At 37.6% G+C, this 26,215-nt stretch overlaps 1 protein-coding gene across 6 annotated transcripts in view; it reads left to right on the plus strand.

The window, feature by feature from the left end:
- Positions 1 to 26,215, plus strand: part of Psd3 (pleckstrin and Sec7 domain containing 3) — a 435,804-nt gene that overhangs the window by 350,150 nt on the left and 59,439 nt on the right. For all 6 annotated transcript variants that reach the window (XM_040742209.1, XM_040742210.1, XM_040742211.1 and 3 more), the window contains 2 exons: positions 2,575 to 2,768; positions 20,083 to 20,153. In XM_040742209.1, the coding sequence (XP_040598143.1) occupies positions 2,575 to 2,768; positions 20,083 to 20,153 (265 nt within the window). The remainder of the gene's footprint in view (positions 1 to 2,574; positions 2,769 to 20,082; positions 20,154 to 26,215) is intronic.

Below are 26,215 nucleotides of genomic sequence, written 5' to 3' on the forward strand. Positions count from 1 at the left end.
CTGGGATTAAAGGCGTGCGCCGCCAACGCCCGGCTTAGTTCTTTGAAAGTCTAGCCCTGAGCTTTTTTTGTTGCTGTTGTTTTTAATTGGGAGTCTTTTAATTACTGCTTGTATTTCACTAGTGGTTATAGGTCTGTTTAAATTGCTTATCCGATCTTTATCTAATTTTGTTAAATGGTATGTATTGAGAAAATTATTGATTTCTTTTAAATTTTCCAATTTGAAGGAGTACAGGTTTTTTTTTTAAAGTATGTTATTGATTCTCTGAATTTTGTTTATGTCTGTTATTAGTTTGCATATTCTCTCTCTGCCTTTTAGTTAACTTGGATAAGGGTTTGTCTATCTTGTTGATTTTTTTTTCAAAGAACCAACTCTTGCTCTCAATGAGTGTTCGTATTGTTTTTGTTGTTGTTTCTATTTTATGGATTTTACCCTGAGTTAGATTATTTCTTAGTGCTTCCTCCTTTTGGATTTAATTTCTTCCTTTTGTTCTAGAGATTTCAGGTGTGCTGTTGTCAGTATGAGATTGCTCCAATTACTTCGTTTAGGCACTTAATGCTAGGAACTCGACTCTTAGAACCATCTTCCTTTTTCGCAGTAAGTTTTGGGTATGTTGTTACTCAGTTCTAGAAAGTCTTTGATTTCCTTCTAAATTTCTGCCTTGACAGTTCCTGTTTCCATGAGTCTATAAGCTTTTTGTTGCTTCTGTTGTTGTTGATATCTAGCTTTTGTGTGGTGGCCAGATAGGATGCAGGGTGTTATTTCAAAGCTTTGTGTCCAAGTATCAATTTTGGAGAGAGTTCCATAAAATTTTTTCCATAAAAAGTTCCATAAAATTTTTCTGTGGTGGGCAACATGTTCTGTAAATAACTGTTAGGTCTGTTTGGTGTATAATGTCACTTGGCTCCAGCAATTGTCTGTTTAGTTTTTGTGTGGATGGCCTGTCTATGGATGAGAGATGGTTACTAAAGTCTCCCATGCTCAGTGTGAGAGTCAGTAAGTGATTTAAGGTGCAGTAGTGTTTCTCTCACAAACTTGGGTGTCCTTGTGTTTGGGCATGGATAGTAAGAATGACGGTGTCGAGCTGGGCATTGGTGGCGCACCCCTTTAATCCCAGCACTCGGGAGGCAGAGGCAGGCAGATCTCTGTGAGTTCGAGGCCAGCCTGGTCTACAGAGCGAGTTCCAGGACAGCCTCCAAAGCCACAGAGAAACCCTGTCTCGAAAAACCAAAAAGAAAAAAAAAAAAAAAAAAAGAATGACAGTGTCCTCTTGGTGGGTTTTCCTTAATAAGTATATAGTATTCTTCCCTATATCTTTTGATTAGTTCAGTTTGAACTCTCTTTTGTCTGATATTAAAATGACTATATCAGCTTGCTCCTTAGCTCCATTTCCTTGGAATATCTTTTTTAATCCTTTTTACACTGATTTGATGTCTTTGATATTAAGGCATGCGTTTTGGATTTAGAAGAAGAATGGATCCTGTTTTCTTATCTATATTGTTAGTCTATGTTTTTTAATTGGGGAAATGAGATATCAATGAACAATGTAAATTGATTCTTTGTTTTGGTTTTTTTGTTTGTTTGTTTGTTTGTTTGGTTTTTTTGGTTTTTTTCGAGACAGGGTTTCTCTGTATTGTTTTGGAGGCTCTCCTGGAACTCACTTTGTAGACCAGGATGGCCTCGAACTCACAGAGATCCGCCTGCCTCTGCCTCCCAAGTGCTGGGATTAAAGGCGTGCGCCACCAATGCCCAGCTGTATATTGATTCTTATTTTGTTGTGGTGGTGGTGGTGGTCTTGGTGGCGGTCTTGGTGGTGGTGGTGGTGGTGGTGGTGTGTGTGTGTGTGTGTGTGTGTGTCTGTACTTCCCATCTTTTAATTTGTTGGTCTGGGAATATTTATTCCTTGTGTTTGCTTGGGTGTAGTAACTAAAGTTTTTAGTTTTCCTTCTGACACTTTCTGGAGGGCTGGATATGTAGATAGATATTCCTTTAAATTTGGTTTTATTATAAAATGTACTGTTTTCTCCATCTATTGTGATTGAAAGTTTTGTTCAATATAGTAGTCTGGAATGGCATCTGAGGTCTCTGAGAGTTTGTAGAACTTCTGTCTTCTGGCTTTCAGAGTCTCCACTGAGTTATCAGGTGTTATTCTAACATGTCTCTTCTTTCATAAGTTACTTGGAATTTTCCCTTGCAGGTTTTAATATTCTTTCTTTGTTCTGTGTATTTCCTGTTTGAAATATCATGTACTGGGGGAACTTTCTTTTCTTATCTGCTCTATTTGGTGTTCTTTATGCTTCTTGTACTTGATAGGCATCTTCCTCTTCTTGAGGTTAGGGAAATTTTCTTATGAGATTTTGTTGTTGTTGTTGAAAATATTTTCTGTGCCTTTGATCTGTGTTTCTTCTCCTTTATTTATTTGCTATTTCCTTTGGTCTTGTCGTAGTGTTCCTGATTTTCAAAGTGGTTCTTATGAATCAACTATTAGCAAACAGGGATTTGACTCTAAATCAGTATACTTATTGAAAGTTATGGCAAGTCCTTATTTCAGTCTTTGTGTTTTCTCCCTTGCAGAGATGATGAAGAGAAAAAAAAGTCTCCCTCGGAAGGTACTGATGAAAAGGCTAATGGAACACACCCGAAGACTATCAGTCGTATTGGGAGTACAACTAACCCGTTCCTGGACATTCCTCATGACCCAAATGCTGCTGTATACAAAAGTGGATTTTTGGCTCGCAAAATCCATGCTGATATGGATGGAAAGAAAAGTAAGTATTACTGATTTTCATGGAGTCCATCCTTAGGCTCAAATTTAAAGTGAATTCATCTGAAATAAAATCAAGAATAAGGAAAATTATGTTTGTGTAAAGAAATATTCTTGAAGTGAGGCATCCAGTCTTGAATCAGAGACTCGCTTTTGTGCCTGATCATTTCAACGTCATTTCAGAACTCACAGATGATAAATTTCCCTGCTGTCACTCGTTTGTGTATCCATAGCTTCAACACTATGTACCATTGAGTGGGATGGGCACAGACCCTGTCCTCATGAATATACGTTTCTGGTAGTTGGGGAAAGGTTGAATTTTTAGCACATAGAGTAATCAGTGGCATACAGTGTCAGAGACAATGAGCAAAGAAACTCAAAACAAGGGATATGTGGAGTGGTGGCCTTTGGTGTGAGGAGAAGGTGAAACACAGGGCAGCATGGTGTGGTTAGTATTGGGAAGCTGAAGGAGTCGTATCTGGTGGCTTCCAGTGTCTCTGTCCATCATAAAGTGTGACCCTCAGGTAGATGCATGCTGTTTGGAATTGGAAAAGAAGGAAATGTGCTCGCATAGTTAAAATAGTCTTTGGAGAGAGTGAATAAACAGTTTGGTATAGCTGAGCAGGCTAACACAAGATTCATGCATGCTCAAATTAGTAGACTTTACCTCCTGGGTGTCTCTGCCTTCCCACAGACACAAACATGGAGTGAGGGAGTGGGCAGTTTTGTGTTTGTGACTGGACACTCTTCTCGTGGTATTTCCATATTCAGTTAAATTGCAGTCAGGAAAAAGCCCTGTGGTGCAGTGGTTTTGATACTGTCTTAAATTACTGAATGGATTTCTTGATGGTTCAATGATATAGGAGTATCTCTACCAAGTTTCCTGTGGACTTCATACACTAGCCAGGCAGGCTTAATTTTTTCAGTAGCATTATTGGGTTCCAAGTGACATCAACTAAAATTAGCTAAGGAAAAAGACACTACTAAGGAAGAAAGAGTGGAGCCAGTAGACACTTTTCATCTGTGCCTCTGTGTAACATTGTGTGTTAGCTGTGTTTTCTTCTAATTATCTTGGTGTGCAGCTGGGTACATGACTCTTTGCCAGCTGCATGTAAATGAATATTGACAGTAAAGAGCTTTCTCAGTCTTCTTACTTTTAATTTAGTAGATTATAGGGTAGGACCGTGTTTACCTAACTGAGGTATGAAATACTGTGACTGACAACACCCACTTGGTTGCAATAGTAAGAAGAGAGATCCCTTGGGGAAGAGTATGGTACAGGTCTCAGAAAAGGAGTTGTTGGCAGTCATCAATAGACACTCATGTTTTCATTATAGCATGCACATGCGTCCTTTTCCATGCACTAAATATGAACAACGTGTTAGATAGACAAACGTGGTTTAATTTCCATTTACAGCCACAGATACACCCCCTTTTCTGCCACTTGCCATATTCAGCTTTAGCTTTTATCTCCAAGGTACAGGTACAGGTGAAACAATTTCCTCCAGTCAGATACTCATGTAGTTTCAGTCCATGAGCTAAATATACAATAGAGACACATCTGATATAACCACTAATGGAGGTTATCACTGGAGGTTTACAAACAAAGAGAAACAAAACAAATCCATTTTAAAACATCTGTTCAGGAAACTATTTTGAAATCCAAGGTCTTAGCACATGCTAGAGCCTCAGCATCTAGGAGGCAGAGGCAAGAGGATTGGGAGTTTAAGGCCTGCGAGGCTGCATAGTAAGTTCATAGTCAGACCAGACTGCATAGTGTATTATGTTACCTCTGTGAGTATGTGTGTATACCAGCACCACCTAGTTCTCTGAAGACAACACTCTTGTCTGTCTGTAATAAGAAAAGACTTGTGCCAAAGTTCTATTGAGAGGTTATTTACTCCAAAACATTAACTTTTCTTGAAAAGACCGCCTGGTCATTCAAGATTTGATATCTTTTAGTTTTTTAATTGTTTTATGAACTCAAGCTTTTCAGGTTATGTTTAATTTTTCATATAAACATACTTTAAACATTGAAGGATTTATTTTTTTACCTTCTAAAAATATGCTCAGCATTTGCACCTCTAGGATAGAACTATTGATTCCAGTCAAGTGTTTGTATCTCCCATAGATGTATGTGCTCACCAGAACCATTCAATCTGGCATGAAGGGAAGACTTTGAAAAATCAAATGTGAAAAAGAAGATGTATCTTAAGTATTTTGTCAGACAGAATTAAAAACAAGATATGAACTCTTATGGAAAACTCTAAGAAAGTGATTGCGTGTTCAAAATGCATTCCACATGATCAAAGTTAGAAGTAATTTAGCAATAGTAATAATTGCTTAATATCTAAACGTTACCCCTTTCACTTCATGTATAAACTCATCTAACTCTGACATATAAAGCAAATGCTATCATCTACTTGGAGATAAATGAAGTCATCTGACTCAGCTTAGCCCAGGCTTTTTCACGTCAGTACAGGGTGACAGCATAGCAGACAGAAATCTAATTCTAGCTAACCATAGCTTTTTGTTACAATGAATTTGTGTGAGGAAATATGCTGGGAAACAATTGAGTTCTGCATTTCTTGTGGTGGGGACAGTCTGTCACTTTATGATATGCATTTAAATAACTAAAAGTTATAAGAAGAAACAGTGGGTTCTTCACTTGCCAACACAGTACTTCTTAAATATGCATGAATTTAGTCAGTCATTTCCTATTGACCGTGCTATCCGCAGATACGTGTAGCATCATGCCAGGCCTCCTCACAGTAATTGCTACTTTTCTGTCTCCAGTCATTTGTTATCATGATGCTCCCGGTTCACTGACATAGTGTATAGGAAAAGTAGAGTGACATGAAATATCACATTTCTATCATTTTGGTAAAAATGTGGACTGATGAAGTACTTAAACTTATTTCCTAGCCCACATTAGATAAGGAACAGGTAAGGAAGTACTACTCAAGAACCTGACTATTATAGATTATATATTAAAGATAATATATTATATAGAGATATATTAGACACAAACTGTATCCCCAAGAGCACTTACATATGGTTGTACTATTTAGAAAGGAATCACAGTTGATTAGTGACTATAAACTTGTTAATGATTACAGCATTAACTAAGTATATCATAAAATGTAAAAGCTGAGAGGAGGAAGTATACTGTGTACAGTCTGGCTTTCAAATTTAATTAGGAATAAGCAACCCAATAGAGGGAAGAGGACAAAAGCAGAGGTCTCCAGTACTTCTGAGAGACTTTTATTTGATATAAGAAGTAATTTGTATAATAAAAGACAGCAAAATGCTTCTGAAAATGGTGCTGAAGCTTTTGTGTGTATGTGTTCATATGTGTTCATGTACATGTGTGTGCTCGCTGTATGTGTATATGTATGTGTGCTCTTTGTGTGTCTGTGTGTGTGAGTATGCAATGCATCTGTACTTCAGTTATAACCTGAAAATCAGTGTCTTATGGATAAAGGTAAGAGTTTGAAAAATATAGCTTTAGGGTTTTTAGAAGAAAATATGGAACACAGTAATTTATAACCCTTGGATAGAGGATGTCTTAAGACTTAGAAAATCACAAACAATAGAAAAAACACTGATCTATCTGTCTATCTATCTATCTACCCAATAGATACATTTTCCCTACTATCTATCTGTTATTTTCCTCCATTCTTAGGATGAAAACCAAATGTCTTAAATACTAAGCACTTGATCTTCCACAGAATTACACTCTCAACCAAAGAATTCTTTATATTGTGATTTTCTCCTAAAAATGTAAAAGTCAAAGCATAGTCTAAAAAGAAGAGGAATATAGCATTATTCAGACCTATACATTTTAACACAACCTGAAATTAATTAGGAAAAGAAATAATCCTGTTTTTCTTTTTGTTCTGTTTTGTTTTAACTTTTGATTCCCATCGTGAGTCTGAACTTGTGTTTTTCAATGGGCTAAAGTTAGGACAAGCCAATCTCACAAGGAAAAAATTACTCAGATTACTTATGTCAGGGTTTTTATTTATTATGTATCACAATTTAAAGTAGTCAATTATGATAGGAAGTCAAAGCAGCAGGAGTTTGAAGCTTTTCACAATGAAGACCTAGGAAACAGAGCAATGAATGCTTCCTAGTGCTTGGTTTTCTCTCCATTTTGTACAGTCCACGATCTCCTGTGAAGGGACTAGCCCACTCTCCAGTCAAGATGAGTCTTCTCATATCAATTGACACAACCAAGACAATCCTTCACAGACATCAAAGAGGCCTATCCCTCAGAGGATTCTAGATCCTGTCAGATTGACAACACTACCACATATAGTAAAATTTATGTATTGTCCAGATTGACCCTATAGTCTCCAGTAAAAGAAATTATGAAATAAAAGTAGGGGGCAGGGAAGTATAAAAAATCCATTATGTTCTTCTAAAGAGGAAGATGAAAGATCCTGCCTATATAAAAACAAAACAGTGTCATCAGTCATATATAATTGAAAAATAAATAGGAAAACTAGAAGCATGTGAAGTAAATTTCATGTTAATTATCTTGATTGTGATAATTCATAATCTATATAAATATTAAATATCAAATGATACTTCATACAGTTTTTACTTGTTAGTATTACCTTAGTAACAGTGGTATTGTGGATATAGTTCAATTGGTAGAGTCTAGCTGACCATGCACAAATTCCTTATTTCTAATCTCAACATCATAGAACTCAGGTGTGGTGGTGCAGTGGGATCAGAAGTTCAAGGCTCTTCTTAGTGACATAGTGAGCCCAAGACCAGCCTCGACTCTATGAGACCATGTCTAACAAAAACAATAATTAAGCTAGACAATAATTGGGGGTAGTGAGACAATATCTCACTGTATAGTTCTAGTTGACTTGGGATTTGGTATATAGTTAAGGTTGTTCTGATACTGACACCTGCCTGCCTCTACATTCTGGAGTGAAAGGCATGTGCCACCATGGCCAGTTAAGAAAAAAAAATATCTTCACCAAAGCAACAGTATTGCCAGGATGTTCCTTTAAACTACAGAGGACAATAGAATTAAAATTTATAAGATGAAGTAGTGGTATGCTTGCTAAATCCTCATCTATTACAATGATAGCCAATAGAGAGGTTTATCACCTATTAAGACACTGAAGATTCAGTTGAAACATGTGGGCTAACTACCAGAAGAAACAGTTCAAACACTGAAAAGTAGATTCTTCTCATGAAAGGGATTAGAGGAACTGATCATAGAAGTTCATCGCTTTAGTAATTTTTAAGTTTTTAATTACTGCTTTTTAATTGTTGATTCTGCACAGATATTACTACTCCTGGATGTCATATTTGAAATATTTTATCATTGCCAGCTTTTTAATGCTGAGAGAACTTGTGACAGGATATATTTTAAGTCTTCGTCATTGGACATGCAGGTGGCTGGGTAGCATACCCAGAAAACAAGGGACTTCCACTCACTCTATAGGGATTTGCACAATTGTCTGTCATCAGAAGTTCTGAAAATAAAGTCTTGCATGTCAAATGTGAGAAGTCAGTTATCCTGAATCACATGTACTGAAAACAGTTATAATGGCAATGCAGGAAGAATTTGTCACTATTGTTTAACATTGGGAACAGCGACACTATAATTAAGAGATAATAAAAGGGTTTTTTTTCCCCTCCACAAGACAATTGTTTCTTGTAAGAAAGATACTCAAAAAAGGACAAAAAAGCAATTACTTTAAAAGAAGGCTAAGATCTCCCCTCCCTCTCCACTTTGCCATTCTGTGGAAAGTGGGTTAGGTAAGAAGTGTCAGCTGTCCACACAAGGCCAAGAGCTGTCCAGTGAAAGAAGCCATGGATGTATCAAATAGTCCTTTGTCACATGACAGTTGAATTTGGTGGAGTTCCATGAATGCCCCTTTACAGTCCTACATTCAACCCAAAAGAGGATGCTTTAGGCTAAGCTCCCTTTTGATGGCTGTGTCTCTAATTTAAACCTACCCTTTTCAACAGTGAAGTTAGTGAAGGGAGGCCACCCACCATTCTCCTCAGAAGCAGGACTTTTGACAGGGAACAGTGGAACATAAACTGCCAATCTTTCAGGACCAAAAAAGTCTGGGTACAGAGTCTCTGACGTATTTCTTGCTGGAAGAGAAATGCAGTTTTCACTGCATCTAATTTTTAGAAGTTCTTCTATTTTTACTGTTTACCCTTTTTAGTTAACATTTAAGAGAAGGAGGAAAGTAAGTTTTGTATCTCTGTTATGGTAATTTTAATGCATGTATTGAATTCTTAAGTAATTAAAATTGAAATTGCAAATATTGTGTGGGAAGTACACAATAGAGTTCACAGGCTCGGTATGCAAGAAGCGCTAGACCCAGTTCCCAGCACCCCCAATAACAGCATAAACTGCAGCAGAGTAGATGTGGCTTCCTCAGAGCACACATTTCTAGATTCCTAGTCTCTGCCTGAAATTCTGGACAGGAATGAACGCTCTAAGCTAATGCCATTTCCCCATTTGTTAAGCAATTGTCATGTAGTGTTGTTAGAACTTTTGCATTTGGAAGTGCTGCAGTATGTCAACATGGATTTCCTTTTCCTTCTTTTTAACTTGATAGAGGATCTGCTCCTAACTTAGGTCCTAATAAACTCACCCTAAGATCCTTTTTTTTTCCTGTACTTTCTCTCCTCTTAAAGGAAGCACACTGCACGGTTTTCTTTCTATATTCCATTTCTGTTGTCTCTGGGGCCCTTACTAAACACAATGAGGCTTCCTCGAACAAAAGCACAGAAAAAAACTACAAAACCAAGAGAGTGAATCTGAGATGGCTACTGAGGATCTAACTTTATAAACAGAATGGTTATTTTGGATAAGTGGATGATAAAAGACCCAAACGATTTGGGATGGCATAGCTACTCAGAACAACATGCTGTTTAAATAATGAATTTCTAACTTCTCGAATTTTCTGCTTTATGTATTCTACTGGGAAATGGAGACCACAGAAGCAAAGATACAAAGGAGGGTTGAAGTATTTCCCTAAAAGAATTAATCATGGTAGTAAAACTTTATGTATGAAATTTGGGGCTTTACACTGCACTGACTTAAGAATTTGACCTTTGAAATGAGATAGGTCATTGATATATTTTTAAAATATTCTGAGCACAAGTTTTGTGCTGGTAATACTCTTGTAGGAGAAGGTAGGAAGAGTCAAATATATCTGAGTAGGTGTCATTTAACTGTGAGCAGAGTGCTAAATTGCAAAAGGAAGGCGATGGAATCTTTTGTGATAGAGACTGTGGATAAGACTATTCCAACAGAGAACAAATACAGCACAGAACTCTTAAACTGGACATAATCACGAGGCTTTTTGTATTTTGCATTGTGCTCGGCTCATAGATGGAACTAAGCTGTTGTTTCAGCTATAGAATATCATCATCCTAAGAGGGTTCAGGCCAATAACAGTGCATTAAGTAAGGTATGACATAATTTTTCAATGTTAGCCTTTGTATAAGTTTGTTGAATGACATGATATATCATACTTTTTTTTGAAACAACAAGTTTATTATTGCAATGTATACACCATCATATTAGTGATAGCTGTTGTGCTTAGATTGTTAATCTGATATTTTATGTAGTGTGTTGTTACTCTGTGTGTGTGTGTGTGTGTGTGTGTTATTTTTGCCACTGATTCTAGACAAATATTTGTATGTACCCTGGAACATTTGTTAGTTAGATATACATTAATGCAATGGAGTATTTTAAAGTCATAGCCAAATGTAATTAATAAATACAAAAATGTTTGGAAAAAGATATAGAAAAAATATAATATCTATTACCATGTGATTGTCATTCAAAAATGGTAATGACTAAGGTATGATTGTTGGTATTTTCTCTCTGATTTAAGTCTGCTGTACAGGCTTCCCTCCCTGTGTACAGAGTTCTGCTTCCAAAACTTCTGTGCACTGCTGGGATATTTTGCACATAACCTATGAGCATCCCGCATGTACTTAACTCATCTCTCCATTACTGATAATGCCTAATACAAGCACATGCTATGGAAATAGATGTTATACTGTGTTTTTTAGGGGCTGAAAAATAAAAACGTCTATATGCTCAGTGCTGATCCAATCCTGACTAGATAGATGCAGGCCTAACTACAGGTATGTGAAGTAGACTCCAGGTGAAGAATGTTAAAAGGGAGGAACACTAGAGTCTGAGAAACTGAGAAATAGCAGGAAACCATCATCCTTGGGAATTTGTTCTTGGGAATTCAACACACAGATTGGCATGCAAAAAAACTCAAAATTTTCTTTCTATATTTCTTTTACAGAGGTGGTGGAGGGAGGGAGGATAGGTATCTGTAGTTGGTTGAAGCACAGGTAGGGAACCCAGAATACAGAGTGCTGGCTGAAGGGTTTAGGATGATTGATTAATTGACAGTGTTTTAGCATCACTTTTGTGACTTATTGCTCTTAGGGATACTCACTGGTCTCCCTTTTATGGAAAAGTGAGAAGCACTTGAAAGCCTAGGAAGTCTGATAAATGCAAGACTCTTGGTGAGAGTTAGAAAAAGCTAAGCAGGAAACATACAGTGACATCACTTGGGAGAAAATCTGTGCCAGTGGGCCTGTGTTCATGGGTGAGGGTTACCTTTCAGAAGATGTGGAAGTCTTCCAGAGCTCCTAAGTTTGAGAGAACCAGCCATGCTGTGTCCCTTTCCTTAAAGAACAAAGCCTGTGTGGGGGTTGCTCATGCTTGCCACCGTGGATTATTTTTATTGACCTGGAGCAGCTTTTGCCAAGAGGCATTTTAAAGGTGCCAGTGAGCCTCGGGCTATTTTACAATTACAAGGACTTGACTTGACTTGCTATTTGTAGAGATGCATGCTCAGCAGTAGCTCTGGCTGTGACATTCCATGGGTCACACGGTGCTTCTGCATTTAAAAAGACTTGGACTTCCCTCATTATCAGTCATCTGCACCTCCACAGGCAGACTATAAGGGACTAGCTAATCACTTACCTCTTTGTAAGTCTTATAAAGAGCCCAAGACATGCCAGTAACTCAATAGGATGTTTACTTTCTTAGTTCAATGTTTATAGCTTCCACTTAAGCGAAGTTACAGTGCTTCAGTAAGATTTTGCTATGCTCAACTTTCCAAAGTTTACTAGAACAAGTTTCTCAGCATCTTCTGTTGTGCCCAAATTCTGAACCTCAAAATCACCAAGAGGCCCATTTCGATGCAAAAGCAAGGAATCTTTTATTGTAGATGTTTAACGAGCTAACCCCATTAGCTCGGGCCCTTCACCATGCCACCATGGCAAATGGCTGGAGAAAGACCCTAGCAACCTCAAGGCAGGGGCCTTAAAGAACAGTGTAAGGGGAGTGTCTATGGGTATGAAACAGTCTCAGGATTGGTGCATTTCCAGGTTTGGGTGACCCGCCCTGTGTTGATTGGTCAACTGGTTGTTATGGCCCATAGGCCCTCCCAGGGCGGTTGCTATGTTCTGTGTGTTACTGTTGTGCACTTGTCCATAAAGCACAGCCCTGCCAGCTAACTTCTGATTGGCTCCTTGCCATGAAGAGGGCATTTGACCTAGTGACCAGGACAGGAGCCACAGGGTCATGCAAGCACATGTTAGCCTGTAATGGCTGCTAAAATGGGGGGCTGGTCACTACATTTCTCAACCAGATCCTATAAGAGTTCTGAGAACTGTTTGGTAGAATCTCAAAGTCAGTTGTCCCTGCTGTTTATCCTTAGTCAATCCTCAAATATCCTCCCAAGTTGTCAAGCTATGCTAGTTCCTATAAGTCTGATTATTTTCTGATATTATCAACACATAAATGGAATAATTAGTGTTTTATTTATGGTTTTTTCTTAAATGACTTTTAAAAATGTTTTTTGGTGTTCTGAAACTAATCTTTACACTGTAGCTTGTGATAGTCCGAATGCTAGGAGGCAGGAGAAAGGGGAAAGAGTAAGGAGAGAGGTTGTTATGTTTGAGGGAATATTACGTTATGTTTATGTCAAAGTTTGGAGAATGAAGGAAGTTTGTACTGTGCTACACAAGTGACGAGAGCACTCCTAGGTGGAATAACACTTGAACAGAGACCTATCTGAAGTGATGTCATCATCATGTTATCTTGGAAAGAAGGTAGTATAAGGTTTGTTTTAACTGGAATCGAAAACTCATGTTTCTACGATGAACAGATCTGTTTTCCTGAATAAACATTTAAGGTTATGTCATTATTCTGATATTTTCCACCCACGCAGTCCCTTTTTTAAGGCCCTAGCTAATGTGCATACTCTGGTTACCTTCTATGTTGCTTTTCACATCCAGTCATTTACACTCATCCTGATCTTGTAGGAGTGGCCACCCGTAAGAGCACCTCCTAAGTGAGAGCAAAATGATGCATATATGAGTTGGGTCTGGATGTCCTGTGCTTATTAATACTTAGATAGAAAATTCTTCATCAGTTTGTTACTTCTACGACTTCACTTTAGCTGCTCTGGTCTTGAGCTGTTATGAGTTCATAACTGCAACAGCCATGTCACAGAATTCCTCCCATCCTCATATTCTTACATTCTTGCTTCCTCCACACTGAAGATGTTCCCTCAGACTTGGCAGGAAAGGATTTGAGGGGAAATCGGCTGGGGGATTGATAAAGGTGTCTGAAATAGGCCTGGACACCTAAAAATCACTTTTTTATTCTCAGTACTTTGACTAGGCATGTATCTTTCCCTCTGACCCTTTCCCATCTTTCCCTTTCCCACGGTTGAGAGCAGCCCACATCCATGAATGGAAACATAAAAATTCAGAAGGAAGCTCAATGACATAACCGTTTACCATAGGTCTATGATTTCCCAGCCATGGGCCTTTGAATAGTTTTATAGTAAAAGCTATAATTCCCTCCTAGGTCAGTCTTCAAATAAAATCAGAAAGTCGTTGGTTACTATAATAGGTATGCCCTGTCAATCTAGTAGGTACTTCTTAATGGTAGTTTGGTATGGTAGCACGTAGAATCTAGCAGTTAGACCAGTGGTGTCGTTTCTCCTCCAGGAGTATGCATAGTACCTTGTGATACCATGAAAGCGGGAAATTTCCTGATCAAATTCTTTAGGACCTGCAACTCAAGTGTATACACAAATTTTTAAAGGGTAGAATTGTGCCCCAATCTTATCCACATGCCTGGAACAACTGAACAACATTGTAAATATGAAATATATAAGTAGTACTTATAGTAAGAGAAATTGTAGGCATTAGGGTACTAATAAACTTCAAGTGCCTTACCCTAGTTCCTTATCCAGAAGGCTTTGTGAGGTTATCAGGAGCTTTGGGCTAGGATATTCTAGTTCTCTCCTTTCATGTTCTGTTCTTTGTCAATAATATAAGTTTATTCCTATCTTATAAAAAAGGAAGTCTTTTTCTGGGAAAGCAATAGGTATAGGTTAGGCTGCCCCAATTTTCCTTTTATAAAATACAAGTAACTGAGCCAGCAAGACTATCCTTATCTTACAGAGAAAGAATATAAGGGTCAAATGATTTTTTAATATGTAAAGTACTTTGTGTTTCAAAGGAAATCAACTTAGAAATATAACATTACAATAGTAGTATTATGTTTTTACTGCCCTAGTATAAATCTGGGAATAACTAATAATATCATTTGCTTAATATTGTGACTTACTGGTAGTTTCTACATGCTCAGTTTGGACTCAGTTGCTTCAAGCACTAATCAGAAAGTAGTAGCACTCTGCTCTATTAATAAAGATAGAATATTATGGTAGTCCCCATGCTTGAGGATATTTAGTTAGGGTTAAGTATGCATTGATTACCTGTGACTTCCCTTATTGAGTCCTGTATCTGCCATCTATGACTTATCTAAGTCTTCGTGGATGCTTCATTTGTTACCTGCAGGATAGATACGTGGAGGATTTTGTTGAGATTTGAGACAATATCACTAGTAAAGTAACTTTAAAGATTTCTCTGTGATCCTAATGAAGTGGGAAGAATATTAAATTAGTACTGTCCCGACACCGTGTTTCTGCTGTTGCTTGGTTTGGCAGCCTATATTGTTAACCTTCAGACAATGTGAACAGATTCTTCCTCTTTAATGTTGATATGGCCTCCCGACCTTCAAAGGAAAAAGTTTCTCTTTACACGAACTAACAGCATGTTTTCAAGACAGCAGATCAGAAAAGGTGGTGTATTAAATGAAGAAATAGGTAATGTGAATATTTTATTTTTGCCTATTGTGCCTTTCTGATTAAAAGCTGAAAAAGTAGATGATTAGAGAATTCAGTGAGGAAAGGTTGAAAAGGGAACAAAATTGTGCAGTCTTTGCACTGCTTAGGGATGCGGTTGGTGTACCTTCTCTACAAAAGTGCACAGTCCCAGGTACACATTGCCCTTTGCTATGAAGGCTAATGGTAAATTGAAGGCAGAATGTTATTTACAGCAAGTTCCTTTGGTGTGGAATATATGTAAGAATACAACAACTGGTTCATGATAGTGAAGAGTTAGTGACAGTGTCACGATTGACCATCCCTAGAGCCACTGCCAGCTTTTATTTGCAGAAAAATATGTATGTGCATGAAAATTATAGAAGAATTAGAATCTTGTTGGTCCTTTTTAATCTTTTTATAACCCACCGAGGGCAAGAAACAGTACTCATGCCAGGGCTGACAGTCAAGGGGTATGTACTGATGCAATTATATATCTCATTCGGTCCATTTGAAGAAGTGTTTTTCCTGGGAGGTCACTCTTGTGGAATCAGCTTATAAGTAATCTGCTCACCCTTCTGTCTCCTAGCGATCCAAGACACTTTGCCCTAGATCCAGTTTAACCTGCCTTGGCCTGAGCAGACAGCAGAGTGAAAGTGCCTAGTAATGGGGAGAAAACATGAACTTTCAGTTCTGTGGGGTCTCAGATTTAACACCAGCATAACGGGGATTGCAACCAAGACTGCCTTATAGAGTTCATGTTTTAGCTTATACATGTGAGTTACGTGAATGGTCCCTATCCAGTCTGCTCACAGTAAACATCAGCTGCTGCTCTTATTACTATAGTCATAATGTTTATACTATTGATGTTTACCCTCTTATTGTCTAGAAATGTTAGAGAGAGCAGACACGGGATATGCCTGTATTGTAAGGTTGTAGCTGCGAGCAGGGATACATCTGAAGGGCCCCCGTTTCAGAGAGGCTAAAGAAAGGACCTGAATCCCCTCCGCTCCATTCTCACTCTCTAGCTCCCCCCCTCGGATGTCTGCAATATGTTTATTCATCTGAATCACCTCAGTAAAACAGCTTTGTAATCGTCAAGGGCACAACCTACAAGGCAGCTTTCAGAACTGCACAAGTAATGAGTTATAGAGATGTTAGTATGAGCGAAAGGTCACTACCTGCCTGAAAGGTTGATGTTGAACAGAAATATACAAGGCTAGCCCAGCAGCCATAGCAAGACTTGGGGAGTCTCCTCCCCTCCCTCCCTCCATTTCTTTATTTTAGTTTACTTCAAACCTGGGTGCTCTGGCCTTTTTCTCCAGCCTGTATTACTGCAATGCCTCCCAGCTGGTTGCTTTCTTCTGCTGTCTCCCACCCTGTCCTTACCCCTGTTACCTTCTATACTCTGCTCCAACTAAATTATCCCTGGGTTACAAATACAAAGTTCATGCATGAATGTCTTTTAAAAGAAAGAACTAGAAACTCTATTTTTCACTATTATATTGACCTATAGATTGTGGATTATATTATATTATATTACTTCTCAAAGCGATAGAGAAAATACTTTTAAACACCTTTTAAATAAAATGGATGGATGTGTAACAATCAAAGGGAAATCTAGTGAGGTTCAGGATAACATGTGATCTTGGTCCTGGCACATGAGCTCACCAGGCACACCTATGCTTCATTGGATTGAAGATGGAGGAGCGGTTGGAGTACTGCAATTAGAACCACATAGCAGGTAGCATCAAAGGACAATGAAATGGCGAATATGAAGGAGCACCTAAGAAACTCTCAGAAGGAAAGTCAAGCAAGGTGACATGTATCTATGTCCCCAGCTCTGGGATGGTAGAGGTAGGTAGATCCCTGAAGGCCACTGGCCAAACACTCTAACCAATCCAAGAGCCCTGGGTTCAGTGAGACGCCTTATCACAAAGACTGAGGTGTTAAAAAAGATAGTCATTACCGACTTGTTTACTTCCATGCATATTGGCATATATGCACGTGCTGGACATATACAGAGTCAGGAGAAATAAACTATGAGAGGAGAAAGAATCCCTTAGAAGGGCTGAGGATGTAGGTCAGTGGCAGTGCGGGGCTTATCAGGCACCAAGACCCTGTGTTCTAAATCTCAGAATTGACAACCAGAAACAAAAGCAAAAAATAGAAGAACTATTAAGTGAGAAGACAAAACGCAGTGTTAGGCATTAGATACTCAAGGTATTAGCAATAGTCAAGGGTAAGATTTAAAGACACGATGGCTAAGGGTTTCTCAAAATGATGCACCAAAGAGTTAAACTAAAAGAAACTCATAATCACACATAATTTTGAGGTTGCTAGTAGGTTTGGCTACAATGGACGACAGTCAAGAAATACTAAAATATTATCTTCTTAAGGAAAATATCGCTTTTACAAACAAAATAGGTAAGCGTTAGACGCTAACATGCCCTTCCTAAGGGGATTACTAAGTCTTCAAGGAGTACTTGAAGATGCCTTAGAAAGATATAATGAGTAAATGAAAAAGCAAATATGGAGATACATCTGAATAGGTAATCATAGATGGCAAAAATAATGTGTATTTCAGTAATATTTTAAGCTAAACTAATAGATACTAATGTTTATAGGTTGGAGGCAGATGCCTGGAATTAGTCATTGCAAGGCTCTCGTATTTGCAGGAAATAATTGAACTACCCTTGGGGGACTTGGAAGTAATGAGAACTAAGAACTGCTGTGTAAGTGTGATCTCGGTATTAAATGCATCTTTTTGTTGTTTTGTAAAACACTCTCTCACCCTAGAAAGCAGGGTGTTTATTCAAATATTTCTATTTACCAACCTCCTGACACCCTACTTTCACTCAAATGTTGGGGTTCCCATGGATTAGTGGTCTTTCCCCACATCCCTCCCATTGTATTTATTACATCGCTATAGCTGACAATTTTCACCCAGCTGTATGTAGCACTTGAACTTCAGAGTCAGTCTCCATGCATCCCACAGCAGTTGCTCTAAGGAGCACTGCTCTCCATTCATAGTGTCCAGCCCATTGTGTTTGACAAGATGAGCCTGGCTACATGCAGTCTCAATAGCACATCTATGGGGATAGTAGAGGGTGGAAATGAGAGAGCCTCCCAGCCTACTCCTGTGCACGGTGGTCCTCCTTTTTCCAATTACTTGGCACCCACAGTCCCCTGAGTAAATGGAGGTGATGATAGCTCCTTACTCTTAGCATTGTGGTGAGAAGCTGTACTGCAACCTGGCTGTAGTCAGGGAACACTTGCTTTAGGATTATTGCAAATTGCTTTATTTAACTCTTAAACAACTTGATTAAAATTGTCCGGACTACATTAATTTTAAGTATAAAAGACTATAGTCATAAACATAAAAGACCAGACTACATCTTACACTTCTATGGAAAATGGGCAAGTAGCAAGTACAGTAAAGGTGATTGACATTGGTCCTCAGGGGTCATGTTTAAGTTGACATTTCCCATGAGATACTCTTCAGAATCTGTTTTTGATAGATGCACTGTGGTGATGTTAAAGAACCTTTACTTGGCTTCACACACATATTTCTACTTTATAGTAGAAAATAGATTTGTAGATCTTTGCATTGAAGTTATCTCAAGATCTCATACACTGTTCTTATAGCCCCAGGGAAAGCTTTTCAACACTAGACCTGTATAAACATCTCATAGTAAACAGGCTTTTCTCTGTTTCTGACCAGTGTTTAGCCAGTGATTTATTTCCTTAAACAAAGTTATGCACATTACCCACATATTTAAATGTATGGACTACAGTCCTTGGGGGATTGTGTGAATTTTCAGGGAGGGGTTAATTCTAGACTGTACCATGCTACTTCTGAGTCCCTGCACAGAAGGTGACACAGCCCATGCTCACTCCTATGTGTATGAGTCTCCAGTGGGCAAGATCAGAATTTATCATCTGCTAAAGTGCCATGAATACCTCCTAAATTCTCCCTCTAATGTTAATCCACTTTTTTCTTTAACAAAGGAAATTATAAAATGCATTTTTTAACAAATGTTTTCAAAACATACCTTGAAACTTCACCTAGGAGAAACAGAAGGGATGGTGTTTTCTATTTCTCCTAGAAACCTGCAGAGCGGATGTTTTGAGGTCTTTCTTGCCAGGTGGCTATCTCAGTATGCTGCTGGCAGGATCACTTGAACTTTGTAGGTGGATAGTTATCTAGCTCCCAAGCCAACAGTCCGGAGAATTCAACTGAAAGAGATTTGTATGTGAATATTTCCTAAATTAATCAGGTTCCCAAATTAAGAAAGACAAATGTATGCTAAAGGGATATGAGTAAATGTCCCTTCCCCCATGTTTGAGCTAACATGTTTAGGAGAACAACGTTCAGGTTTCAACATTTTCTGTTCACATATTTCAGTTTTATCAGAATAAGTAGTAAATGTTTGTCTGATCTGTGGTTTTGCTTGAGTGACTTGTTGAGTTCCTTAACTGAGTAGAGAAAATCTGTTTTATATTCTAGAATGAATTGATTTTAGGAATCTTTGAGGTAGTGCCTAAATCTGCTTATACTACACAAGGATCAGTGAATTATGAAGATTAAAATTAAGTAATTCTAAGTCTAGGGAAAGAGACATTTAGGAGGGGGAAACAAACGACAATTGCATTGTGACAATATCGGCAACAGAGGTCTACACAGACTGCCATAGAAGTGACCACAGAGCTATGCTTTGGTTGAAGCATTGTAAGAGAAATGCCAAGGAAATAATCCTTTCAAAATCTAGCTATGTAATAAATACAATGGGAGGGATGTGGGAAAGACCACTAATCCATGGGAACCCAGCTTCTCTTCCTTCCGGTTGTATGACCATGAGCAAGGTGGTCTCTGTGTTCACTTTCATAAAGAAGAAAGTTATAATGTTTACTCATCAGGAATACTGTGAGGATGAAATACAATAATACATGGGAAGTGTTTTAGAACAAATAGTTTTAAAGAAATGTTAACTTTCATTCTTTTGATAGCTAACAAACCAAAATATTGAAAAAAAATCATGTTCAAGTTTTAAATTGTTCTTCTAAAATGCTGATTTTTGTCACCTAAACTTTTACATTTTCCCTTCATAGCTCCAAGAGGAAAGCGAGGATGGAAAACCTTCTATGCTGTCCTGAAGGGAACAGTTCTTTACTTACAAAAGGTACAGTGGGGAAAACCAAAATTTACTGCTGTGAGGACACCGTGTTGAAAATGTGGGTGCACACATTTCTTTCTACACTGATAGTTTGGTGAAGTCCATGAGTGTGTCATTACTTTCCCTCAGCATATAACCCTGACTTTACTTGATGAGGACCCATGGCATTCAAAGCTTCATTTCTTCTAGTCTTACAACTAACTCCCAGATTACACGGTGATGTATGGAAATGGCTGTAAGAGAGTTAAAAAGACTACTAAAGGCAGAGAACTGACCCACACTCAAAGTCCCATGGTATTGTGGTGAGGTATTACTGACCCAGTATCTGCTGAAATTGTTGGAGGTAGTTCAAAGAATATCCAAGCACAGGTACAGGACTTTGCTGAGTTCAATCCCTGGAACAGGAGTTAGGAGCTTGTCACCTATAGATCCTATAATGCAGGCACTGCATAATAAAGCAATTCAGTAGATGATGGTGATGATGGGCTTCTATCTTTCCTTGGTCTGGTGTGTTTGATAGGTTCATGAGCCTAGGTTTTCTGATAGGATTTTGATGTGCATGTGTTCCTGATCTACTTCAGTAAATTTGTAGGTGGTAATTATTTTCTTTGCATGAACAAGGTATTAATCTGTGTCTTGTGGTTTGCGATGGGCAAGTGGTAGGTTTTAATCACACAAACGAAGTGTAGAGTCATTCTTCGCTAGCATTTTCACTCATTTAAAATACAGGTGGTAAACTCCTACTGTGTAATATGAAGTCTCTCAGACTAGCTTAACCTGAAAGTTCCTGTTCCATTTAGTATGGAGTATTTCAAAGCTTGTCAGCAACTTAGAACAGGAGATAGCCTGATCAGACCTGAATGAAACACTGAATAAACATGTGTCCTTTTATGCTAAGGTACACAAAAGAGTCACAACAACGGAGCTGGGACTGACATGTGAAACATTCACATTTCTAATTTAAATAAAAACATATTGAGGGAAAAATACAAGATAAAAAGAATAAAAAAATTAAAAAAAGAGTCACAACACCCAGAGGACTCTTAAATTGATGTTTAGAATCTCTCCCTCTCTCTCTGTCTCTCTCTCTCTCTGCCTCTCCCCTCCCCCCTCACCCCGTGTGTGTGTGTGTGTGTGTGTGTGTGTGTGTGTGTGTGTGTGTGTGTGTGTGTTGGTAAAAAACAGTTTTGTGGATACAGATATACATATGATCGGGGAAAAGGATAGGAAAGGAATAACCTCTGTTCTAATTGTTCCATAGGCAATATAGTAAGCTAGACCTTAGACAAAAGATCCATGGCAAGGCCTAATTCCATAGCTTTTTATTATATAGATTGAGTATCCATTTAGTATATTATTTTACTATCTTACTTTCAATCATACATGTATATGCACATATGATAGTATGTCCTGAAAAGTTTTCACTTAAGAGTTAAGATATATTCCAAGTTTCTGGGGTACATTTTCCTTTCCTCCAGTTCCAGGCCTACAGATCTGTTTATAATTCAGTTTATGGTTCCTATCTGCATGGAGGTTAGTCTCAGAGCTTCTAGCTCCTATGTGTGGATGGGGATAGGAAGGTTAAGTAATATCTATATAATTAACTGGAAACGCTTCACCACTTACCAAAGGCCAGCAGAGAGTTTTACACATACTATACTGTAAAGAGGCAGGGATGAATTAGGACTGAGAAGAAGAAAGACACTAATATCAGTGTTATCTGAGAGGGACATGAAAAAAATCAATAACATGGTATATGCCCTTTGACATTTGAAAAACAATTATAAGCATTTCTACTTTTAATTATATATATACATATGTACATACATACATGTATATATATGCTTGTATATGCATTTGTGCATAGTTGTCCGTGGAGTCAAGAAGAGGGTGTCAAATGCCCTGGAACTAGAGTCATAGATAGTTGTGAACCACCTGATGTAGGTGTTGGGAACGGAACTTTTGACCTCTGGAAGAATATTCTTACTTCTGACACCCTCTTAAATGTTAGCACACACAAGACATTACTGAAAACATGGCAAGTTCAAGGGTTTTAGGAAAGTATGCCAAAAATTTATGAGTGTGTATGTATGTATAACATGTATGAATACATATATGTATGCATGTATATATTCTTTATTTTATATTTATAAAACATTAATGGTAGTGCTGTTGAGTACCTTCAAAATATTGTATATCCTTAGGAAAATCCTATTCAAGATTTTTGTTTCTTTAAATAGTATTTTGCTTGTACTTTCATTTCTGTTTTTGTTTGTTTTGCAAGTGAGTCATGTATGTCTCTTTGTTATTTGGAATATTAAGCACCCATTTTCTAAGGTGATGGTTATTCAATGTTTAGTAGTTTAGTGTTTTGTAGTCCAACTTCTTTGTGCTTGTGGTACCGTATCCAAAATCATCACCAAGATTTTCCTGTTTGTCTTTTTTCCCTGAGATTTGTGTAGTTTAGAGCCTTAAATATTTAGTATTTAATCATCTAGCTAATTTTGTGTTTTGCCCTGAGATGTGTATGGATGGACACATTTCCCGGGGCCATTCAGTTCTCCAGGGTGTTCTCACGGGCCCCTGTGAAAGATTTGGTCCTGCGTTTGTGGGACTTGTCTGGGTTTATTCTTCCACACACTACTCTGCCTTCAGACCATGGCATACTGGAGCTTTGTCACATCTTAAGTCAACATTGTCACTCCTTCCTCTTTCGTTCTCCTGTCTCTAGATTGTCTTGGGGATCTTTGAGAATATAAACTGTCAATAAGATATTGATTCTTCTGAATCTGTAGATTCCTTTGAATAATACGAGTATTTTAACCACATTAAATATTCAAGCCCTGAGCATGACCTGCCTTCCTATTTTTTTTCTTTTCAGCAATGCTTTACGGTTTCCAATATATGAATCTTCTGTTACGGTTGTTTTTGTGTTTACTGACACCTTTGTAAATGGGAATATAAATTCCTCTTCAAACTTTTTTCTGTTAGTGTATAGAAATGCAGCTGATTTTGTGTGTTCATGTATATTATGCAACATTGCTGATTTTATCACTTCTAATGGGTTTTTGGTGGGTTTTAGAGATTTTTTACATACATAAGCATATCAAGCTGTGCTTAGTTTCTAAATAATTTCATCATGATATTGATAAAGTATATTGGATATTATTAAGTATGTTTTAATGATTTGTTAAGTCATATAAATATAAATGTGAATCTCTATATGAGATTTTTATGATTTGGTTGATTTTCCTATGCTAAATTACGCTCTATCCTTACTGATAAATACTAATAGTTTGGGTCTTTATTATATTAATGTAGCATTGAATTCAACTTGCTATGTTTATGGGCAGGATTTTGCATCTATGTTCATCAGGAATATTGACTGGTAATTTTCTTTTCTCGTACGTGTGTGTGTGATGGTGTCTAAGATGAGTTTGGATATGTTCCTTCTTTGATGCTTTGGAAGTGTCTAAGAAGTGTTGGTACTAATATTGGTATCATTCAACTGTTTGGTGGGATTCACTGCTGGAGCCGTCTTGTACCAGGCTCTTATTTGTTGCAAAGTTTTGTGGGTTTTGTTTGTTTTGTTTTTTCCATTGTTGAGTTTATCGTCTTACTAGTTATAGATAAGTAAATATGGTCTGTTTATCCATGATTAAACCTGGATGATTATATGATTCTAGTGATTTGTCCATTTCTTTTAGATTGTCCGATATGTTGCTACATAATCGATCATAATACTTTCTTAGAAGCTTCTCAATTTCAGTGTCATTGAGGGCAGTTATTTCACCTCTGGTTTTATTTGAGTACTTTCTTACTTTACTATTTTAACTAAATATTGACCAATTTTGTTTGGGGGAAAATACTTCTTAGAGTCTACTATTCTTTTCCATTTATTTTCTATTCTCTACTCCATATCTTCATATTTAAGAAGTATGGATTAGCTTCTATCTCCCTCCTTTGATAGCTTGTTTGGGCATAAAATTAAGAAATTTAATGTTGCCTTCTTTTTTACTGTAGACGGCCATTGCCACAAACTCTTACTGGAGCTACTGTTGATGCATCCCCTAACTTTTGATTTCATAAGGTGTATCTATTTTTGTTTGTCTCAAGATAATTTTTGTCTTTTGATTTCTTCAACACGATGGTTCAAAGAGTATGGAAGAGTATGTCCAATTTCTGTATATTTTCTTATGCTATTTTTATAGCATTGTAGTTGTAAAGAGTAAAATTATTTTGGTTGTCTTAAGTCTATGAAGTTTGTAACATTAATGTGTGATCGATGGTGGAGAGAATGTTACATGTGCACACAGAAGAATGTTGTGTCTGATGTTCTAGACATGTCTAAACATTTCACCTATAGCATGCTTTTAGTGCTCCATTCCCTCCTCAGTTTCCTACCTGGCTTTCTTCTCTCTGTTATGGAAGTGGAACGTAGAAATCTATTGTTTGCTATTTTACCCTTCATTTCTGACAATGTTTGATCCACAAGTTTGGAAGGCATAGTGTTGGAGGGAGATAGAAGGGAGAGAGAGAGAGAGAGAGAGGGGGGTATCTTCCTAGTGAATTGACTTTATTATCATTACATCATGGTTCCACATTGACTCTCTTGGCATTCTTTATTTGAAGTTTATTTTGTCTGGTATAAGTGGAGTCACTTCTTTTCTGACTATTGTTTACATGGATTATCTTTTCTGTGATTTCGCTTTAAGGCTGTCTGCTTCTAGATTTAAAGGAAGTTCTTACTGATAGCATTTAGTTGATCCTTTTTGTTTGTTAAGTCCATTTAGCCATCCCCCCCTTTTTTTGATCGAGTAGCATAATCTGTTGATTATTGCTGTAATAGTACCACAGATGTTGTGAAAATACCCTTCATTTTTTAAGGATGCTTTTGCCCAATACAATTCTTATGTAGAGTATTTTGTGTTTTGTTTGTTTGTTTGGTTGTTTTTATGCTTTCAATATATAAGATCTCACAGCCTCTCTGAATTGTTTCTACTGAGAAGTCTACTGATAGTCTTAAGGGCATTCTGTGGTATATGACAAGTCATTTTTCTCTACTGTTATTTTCTGTGACTTTTCATAACATTGTGAGTCTTGCTGTGATTTCTTTGCATCCATCATGTTGAGCTGTATCTGTCTATTTCCTTCCCCATACTTGAGAAGTTTTTGTCATTATTTCTTTGAAAAATCTGCCTGCTTCCTTTTTCTTTCTTATACTTCCATAATGTATATATTGATGATCCCAAAGCCACTTAAGCTCTCCTAATGATTTTCACTGTTCTTCTCTTTTTAATCCCCCTGAGTGGAACAATTCCAATGTCTTTTTTTTTTCTTCCTGAGCAAGGCTATTGTTGAAGCCCTCAGCTAAATATTTCATTTTAAGAATTGTATGCTTCAGCTTACAATTTCCTCTTCTGTTATTTTAGATATTTCTGTTTCTTTGTTCCAATGACCATTTTATTATTAATCATTTTCTTGAGCACATTGAACTCCTTTATGTTGTGTATTCTACATTTTATCTTATGCAATTCATATATACCTTCTTTTCCTTACAGTTGATTTCTAGAGATTTATTTTTTTTCCACAAATCAAGTTCCTTGTTTCATTGTATCTTTTCGGGGTTCCATTTATAATATTTCCAAATGAAGAAACAACCACCTCTGATAGTTAAGGAAGTGCTTGATACAGAAAGCTCACTGTTCAAGGCCTTGTTAGAGATTCTCTTTAAGAACATGTCATTTCTTTGTGCCTTTATAGAGGATTTGCTAGTTTCTCCTACAGAAACCTAATGTCCTGTCCTTCCACCCTTTACACCTATCTTCATTACCCCAGGTTACCTGGTTCTACAGCTGCAAGCCACCCAGATTTTCCTTACTCTGAACAGCTGCAGCACATTCAGTGCAGATACCATTTTCTCTGACAGTCAGTCCTAAGGAGAGCCAAAACACTGGGTACATATTCTTTCCTCCACTTCTCTCTCTCTCTCTCTCTCTCTCTCTCTCTCTCTCTCTCTGAGAGAGAGAGAGAGAGAGAGAGAGAGAGAGAGAGAGAGAGAGAGAGCT

This window comes from Mesocricetus auratus, unplaced genomic scaffold (genome assembly GCF_017639785.1).
Source record: "Mesocricetus auratus isolate SY011 unplaced genomic scaffold, BCM_Maur_2.0 Super-Scaffold_6731, whole genome shotgun sequence".
NCBI lineage: Eukaryota > Metazoa > Chordata > Mammalia > Rodentia > Cricetidae > Mesocricetus > Mesocricetus auratus.